At 43.6% G+C, this 6,375-nt stretch overlaps 4 protein-coding genes across 4 annotated transcripts; 1 reads left to right on the top strand and 3 right to left on the bottom strand.

The window, feature by feature from the left end:
- The first annotated feature begins 36 nt into the window (after window positions 1–36).
- On the top strand, window positions 37–1,248 carry LOC120904784. Its single transcript, XM_040315122.1, has 3 exons — window positions 37–494; window positions 582–751; window positions 818–1,248. Exons 1-3 carry the CDS (start codon window positions 177–179, stop codon window positions 924–926), a joined length of 597 nt encoding a protein of 198 aa, XP_040171056.1. The 5' UTR covers window positions 37–176; the 3' UTR covers window positions 927–1,248.
- Window positions 1,205–2,620, bottom strand: LOC120904783 (GPI mannosyltransferase 1). The gene has a single exon (XM_040315121.1). It carries the CDS (start codon window positions 2,593–2,595, stop codon window positions 1,261–1,263), a length of 1,335 nt encoding a protein of 444 aa, XP_040171055.1. The 5' UTR covers window positions 2,596–2,620; the 3' UTR covers window positions 1,205–1,260.
- On the bottom strand, window positions 2,608–2,938 carry LOC120904786. Its single transcript, XM_040315124.1, has one exon. It carries the CDS (start codon window positions 2,913–2,915, stop codon window positions 2,718–2,720), a length of 198 nt encoding a protein of 65 aa, XP_040171058.1. The 5' UTR covers window positions 2,916–2,938; the 3' UTR covers window positions 2,608–2,717.
- Window positions 2,939–3,119: 181 nt separating this feature from the next.
- Window positions 3,120–3,597, bottom strand: LOC120904785 (cx9C motif-containing protein 4). Its single transcript, XM_040315123.1, has 2 exons — window positions 3,406–3,597; window positions 3,120–3,326 (listed from the first exon to the last, which is right to left on the bottom strand). Exons 1-2 carry the CDS (start codon window positions 3,470–3,472, stop codon window positions 3,148–3,150), a joined length of 246 nt encoding a protein of 81 aa, XP_040171057.1. The 5' UTR covers window positions 3,473–3,597; the 3' UTR covers window positions 3,120–3,147.
- Window positions 3,598–6,375: the final 2,778 nt, after the last annotated feature.

The raw sequence follows: 6,375 nt of genomic DNA on the forward strand, positions 1-6,375 counted from the left end.
GTTTTTGTGAAGATAGAAAGTAACAGAAGTGAAATGGTGTCAAGAAAGACATAAATGGTCTACGTTTGCTGGATAAATGAACTCCTGCTCAATAATACAAATGTGTGAAACGGTCGTTTTTGATTTTGTTCTGACACGTGTATAACAATTTTTAGTACAAATATTTGATATCCGACATGAATTTCCAATTTATGTCCGTTTGCACGGAAACATTGAACGAAATCTCACTGTGCTTCGACTTGTCAAACTACTGTCCAGAAATCTTTGTTTATTGTTTTGCTGCCCTTGCAATCGAAAGTGATCGGGAAAACATGAATTACGTTGAAAACTTACTAATTTACGCAAGAAATCTTTCACCTTTCTATATCTTTAGCATGGTAATTTCTATTTGTGTTGTACTGTTGACTGCCTATTTTGGTTTTACGGGATGTTCGGCCACACTTGACCGCGACGAGCAGTCGGAGAAAAACGAAAACAACAATTCTTCAAAATCGGTAAGCGATAAAAAATCATCTCCAAATACATTTCAGGTTCTTTCGTGCCGTGGAAATAACCCGAATAATTTGTTGTAACTTTCACAGAAAGTCAACAAGCAGACCGATGATTCAGCGGACGAACCCGACAGCGAACTGGAGGAGGAAAGTGAAAGAACCCGAAGACTGCACATCGAATCCTTGGGACAACTGAAGTCTGCTAAACTTAAATCGATTGAAAAGTCTCTAACTGAAGAACAACGGCAAGCGGAAAAAGAGTAAATAGATTGCAGCCAGAAGTTTTCGTGCAGATGAATTATTTTTCATTGTATCAATTGTTTCAGAATTGAACGAGCGCAGCTGGCTGCTATATTTGAACTTTTGAAAAAGCAAGCCGATAGTTCCAATATCAACGAGGACGATTTGAAAGAGCAGCTTAGTTTGTATCGCTAAAATTATCGACATAGATGCTTTGTGGAAATATGTCGTATGCTAGTCAATTTTTAGAATTTTACATTACATAATTTCTACATTGTGTGTCCATCCGATAAAGTAAAATTTAAGAACGAGCAAGATTTTATGTTACAGGGGCCATTCGGGGAAACGGTAAACAATCACATCACCATATCGAAACCAGATGCATCGTTTGAACATTGAACATCGTTTGCACCGCCATACCTACGAGTCATAAAACTCTAAATGTAACTAATTTTAAACTAACTAAATGCAAATTAGTACGTAGAAATACAAAATTTTATTTACACTGACTGATGAAGCGGTAGGCGGTTTAATCTATTTTGTAATTGTACGCAATATCATAGTTACTAATAAGCATCTGCAGAATCAGTACGTTAGAGAAGAAGAAAACGATGCTCTGTATCCAAATGAATTCGAACGTGTTCCAGCCTTTGAACTCCAGTAGATAGGCGGGTAAAAGCCATCCACCCTGCGAAATAAACCACATCACTGGAATGAAAACTGCTTTGCGGATGCCGATGTTACGGAAGTTCTTCACACATAGAGGCAGCAAGGACAGAAACCAGACGAAGTACTGCGATGTAACGACCGGATTGTACGTGACCATTACAAAGGCGATGGCAAACAGTCCGAATGCCAGCGTCTGTCGATGTTGCCCGTATCGCACAGTTAGCATCAGGATAAGTATAAGCTGTGGTAGAAAGGTGAGAACCTTTTCCAGCACAGTTACGTCGAACGTGGAACTAAGATATTGCAGATAGAAGTAGAGTGAAAAGTTGTGTCTCGTGTCCTTCCGCACCAGATGGTAGAGCATTGATTCGTAAATGAATTGATATCCGTACAGCCAATAGAATAAGGCGCTTGTAGAACCCAAGGCAACAACTGTTCCCAGCACGAGTGCAATTTGTTTTGGATTCGGCTTTAGAATGCTGCGGACGATATCGTGCCATTTTTCCAGAGTTCGGTTTTGTGTGGCTAGATAGAAGGCTAAGCAGAATCCGATGGGATAGAGTCGGAAATGAATTGAAAGGCCGAGAAACAGCCCGGCGACAAAGTATTGCACAATGGTTTGTTCATTCTTAAGCAGAAAGTAGATCGATAGAAGAACTAGCGAGCATGATACGCAATCGCCATTACCGCGTGTTGCAATGATCATGGTGAGCGGGTTGTACAGCCAGCAGTAGGCACTGATTTCAGCCATCCGGATGTACTTAGGAGGCAGCGCTTCGTTGTTGCTGTTTAGAATTTCATTTTTTCGCTTAATCAAATACTTGTTCCGATTGTTCAGGGTTTCCAGCTTGAGCAGCTTCGTTTCGATCGATATTTTGTTGCTGCGGTAGCAATTCAGCAGGATCCACTTGATCAGCACGCCAATTAGGATGTCAAAGAGGGAAAAAATGAACTTTCCAAAGCTCGGATGCACCAGCAAGTTTGGCAGCACCAAGTAGGCTAGCAGCGGCGTATACCGATAGGTGTGTCTTTTGAACGGAGATCCCAGAGCCAGCACATGGTTAGCACCGTCAGTGACCACGCGGTAGTCCACATCTGTATATTGCACGTCCGATAAACTGTCCTGCACCTCGCCGTAGTATATGAGGAAAACACGTATCAGCGTACTGATAATGAGATGCTTTTTGAATGACATTTTTATGCGCACTTCACAGTTTGTGGTGTGTTTATGAAACTATACCCTAGGTTAGTGTTTGCGGCATTCGTTATCTAAAGGGATTTCTACGTTTGTTAGCTTCGTTCACACAAGTCAACTTTCTACAACTTTGTTTTCATTTCGATAGCGGCTTTCCTCATGCACTCTTTGAAGTTGTTAAATTCTTTATCGCATGAACGATGCGCTACATTAAGATCGGTTGTCACGCATGTAGCGTACGCGGCGGCGGCAACTGAGCACTTGGCCATTAACAGTGGATAACTGCGAAGCCGCTGGTTGGCCCGTTTCACTGATTCCATTGCGAAGCACGGTACGGCAAAAGGAGCTAACAACACTGCCTACTTTGGTCCAATGCGTATCGAACGAATTTCGCGTGGCGGTAATGCACCCGGTACGGGATCGGCAATAAACGCGTCGTATAGAGGTTTGGAAAAGAATATCAGTAGGGCGGTGCCGGTTAGAAGGGAACTGAACGTACGGGGATTTCTTTGGAACCAGTTTCGTTTCGGGACTCGAAGCGGTCGTCTCGGGTCAGGGTGCATTTCCCTTGCTGGTTGCTTCTCGCTCCCGTAGGATGCTTTCCTTTTCGGCTTTGTAATCACGATCTAGTTGAATGCCGGAACAGCAAAGTGATACCTTGTGCCACTTCAGACAGCATTGCCGCATATCGTCGATGACATCGTAGCACTTTACCTCGTCGTAGTTGTGTTCTAGGGACCCGGGAGAAAATTCATGTTACGTAAGCATTACTTCTCGTAACATCGCGAAATTAATGCTACTATGACTTACCTCTCAGACAGGTTTGAATTTTACAGGCAGCCGGTTTGCACGGATCTTTGGGTTTACTCTTGGACATGAAAAAGTATTAATTTTCCACCCTAGAAAAGTTCCTGTTTGCTGAACTCAAAGACAGATGTCAAATGAAACACAGTCGGCATTTCCCGTACAACATGGCGAGAGTTTTTGACGTTGAAGAATCGCTCCATCTCGCTCATTTTCTCAACCCTTTTTTTACTTGCCTACAGTGCTCGTTTCAAAGTGAGCCCTCTCCCACTTCACTTCAAACACTTCGTCCACCTTTGTCTATATGCTTTTCGTTGTGTTGGTGACAATTTACGCTCATCATATACCGATGTGTGTATGTCTCGCACGTTGTGTTATGCCGTCTCTTTCGCGCTTGTGAACGTATGGAAAATGTAAACAAACTTGGTGGTTTTATGCACAAGTGTGTTTAGTTTTTTACATTAAAATGAATTGAAATTAAACCATTTTTTCAGATCTCCAATGATCACCCATCCCACGCCCTCATGCACGTATATGCAGATCAACGAAATGCAGCTAAGCAACCGATCGGGGAAGAACCATGGCCAATATATTCCGTAAGTATTGTTGTGTGTGCGGCGAGATGTGAAATTATATATAAGTATGCATTCGTTTGGTTACATGTTTGCTTGTTCTTCTTTTTATGTGGACTGCTCCCGGCTGACCAATAAATAATCAGAATCTACATAGGCGTGACGTACAGATAAGTGAACGCACTTTTGAAGTCGTACAATTCACCTATCTTGGGTCAAAGGACAGCAACGACAATAGCATAGAAGCTGAGTTGCGCGGAAGGATGCTGGCTGCCAACCGGTCATTCTATAGCCTGAAAAATGAAGCTGGAACTATATAGTACCTATATAGTACCGGCAATCACTTAGCACCGGTACGCCTCTGAGACATGGACACTGTCCAAATCTGAAGAAACCCTCTTAGCCGCGTTCGAGAGGAAGAAACTCAGAAGGATACTTGGCCTCGTATATGTGGAAGGACAATGGAGGAGCCGCTATAATGACGAGCTATATGAGATGTACGGCGACCTCACTGTCGTGCAGCGTATCAAGCTCGCCAGACGCCGGTGGGCTGGCCATATTGTATGCATGGAAACGGACGATCCAGCCCGTAAAGACTTTTTAGGCCGGAGGAGGTCTAAAAAGAGTCTCTGTTTCACAAGGACAGAGGAGGCGTGGTAGGCCCAAACTGAGGTGGCAAGATGGCGTGGAGGCGTCCACCATTAAGGCCGGGATAACGGACTGGTAGACGAAGGCGCGAGACTGTGAGCGGTTTCGGACACTCCTGAGACAGGCCAAGACCGCAAAGCGGTTGTAGCGCCGGATAAGTAAGTAAGTAAGTAAGTAGCTAAAAGTAAGGCTGAGCTTGTCGTGCTGGCATGGTCAGGATTCCAATCATTCTCCAGGTCTCTCGGCCCAGATATGTCTTCCTCCATCCTCCTCTGTTCTCGATTTACGATAGGTGCTATTCCACTAGCTTCAGCCCTCTAGCTCCCTGTGCGGTCCTGCATGTAGTGTCATGCGGCAGATTAATGCGTAGAGCGCTCAAGCACCTTCTTGGCGCGGCACGCGGCCAATGTTTTACTTGTCCTTGTCTCCGTCAGGAAGATCGCCGATCATCGTCGGGACGGGTCAAGTTAGGTTCAATACCCGACCCAAACTCGCTGCACCATCGGGTCGTTCCGAAGAGCGAAACTGAGCGAGGAGTGCGACACTGATGATGGAGTGCGACACTGATGGTAAAGTGTGGTATTGATGGTGCAGCGGAAAATACAATATGTGATCGACGAAACGTATAGCGATGCTGGGAACTGATGGTGTAGTGTGTGTTGAAAGCGTTGCGGCGTAAATCAGAGCGGGACGCTGATAGAAAAATTCCCTCAGCGGGATTGCGATAAATACGAACTAAGATACACGCGCTTGGCTCTCTGCTCTCAAGTATTGACTAGTTATTGATAATTTTACCGTTATCTTTGATACAGCGTGTTATCACATCGGTTGATCGGTGAGAGTGTGTCTATATTTGGACCGTTACCGTTCGTTTGAATGAGAGTAAAGAATATGCACGTTGCAAATTGCATGTCTAGTGAATAAAGTTCTAGACAAGAGGTGAGCAAAGAGCCACATCGAATGAAAAAAGGGAAAGCTCAGAGCTTTAAAGCTCAATTTAAAGATTGAAGCCCTCCGTAGTAGCTCTTGCTCTTAGAGCACAACACTAATAACGATCATGCATTTAACATGTCCACATTTTTTTTACTTATTTGAGTTCCACCTACACCTGCGCTTGTTTGATATAGCTTCGTAACCATCATGTCACCACCGGATCAGCTGATGCGATAGCGGAACATGTATGAGCAAGTGAGCCGGCGGAGTGCAGATGCTAATATGGCACACACATGAAATGTAGGACCCCGTGGGGTCAATGAAGGAGAGGTGGAGGAGTGGTGGAGTGTTTTTTTGGCCAATTAATTTTGTCCACCAACACAACATCACACCGGCCCGAGCTTTTTATTTATCTTGATCCCTCAAAAACCCTCACAACGGCTATCAAAAATGATCGCCAGCGAGGGAAAATCGCACCGATTTGGAGCGTTGGCGAGCTCATGAAAACAGGTTTTTGATCCCAGGAAAAATTCCTAACGATTAATACCGTAAAAAATTGTATGATGAAATCAACATTAAATTGTTGGATAAAACAAAAATTTCAAATCGAACAAGCGAGATGGAAATAGCACAGATAAATGTCAAACAACTTTCCAATTTAAACAAACAAAGATAACAACAAAGTTTTGAATGTGTTCGTTGTAATTATTTTGAACCTACTTATTTTCAATTGCCCTACAACATGGACTGGAAGTATTGTGCGTCGAATTGTAGCTCACGATGCAGTTTTCAAACGTGGTAATTCGGATTAACATTAATATTA

The sequence above is a fragment of the Anopheles arabiensis genome, chromosome 3, assembly GCF_016920715.1.
Source record: "Anopheles arabiensis isolate DONGOLA chromosome 3, AaraD3, whole genome shotgun sequence".
NCBI lineage: Eukaryota > Metazoa > Arthropoda > Insecta > Diptera > Culicidae > Anopheles > Anopheles arabiensis.

Excerpts from the sequence above, each read along its gene's own strand:
- LOC120904784 (XM_040315122.1), top strand. The coding sequence starts at position 177 with ATGAATTTCCAATTTATGTCCGTTTGCACGGAAACATTGAACGAAATC. Across the intron at positions 495-581 it reads ACAACAATTCTTCAAAATCG|AAAGTCAACAAGCAGACCGA; the intron begins GTAAGCGATAAA and ends TAACTTTCACAG. Across the intron at positions 752-817 it reads CAACGGCAAGCGGAAAAAGA|AATTGAACGAGCGCAGCTGG; the intron begins GTAAATAGATTG and ends CAATTGTTTCAG.
- LOC120904785 (XM_040315123.1), bottom strand. The coding sequence starts at position 3,472 with ATGTCCAAGAGTAAACCCAAAGATCCGTGCAAACCGGCTGCCTGTAAA. Across the intron at positions 3,327-3,405 it reads AATTCAAACCTGTCTGAGAG|AACACAACTACGACGAGGTA; the intron begins GTAAGTCATAGT and ends CCGGGTCCCTAG.
- LOC120904786 (XM_040315124.1), bottom strand. The coding sequence starts at position 2,915 with ATGGAATCAGTGAAACGGGCCAACCAGCGGCTTCGCAGTTATCCACTG.
- LOC120904783 (XM_040315121.1), bottom strand. The coding sequence starts at position 2,595 with ATGTCATTCAAAAAGCATCTCATTATCAGTACGCTGATACGTGTTTTC.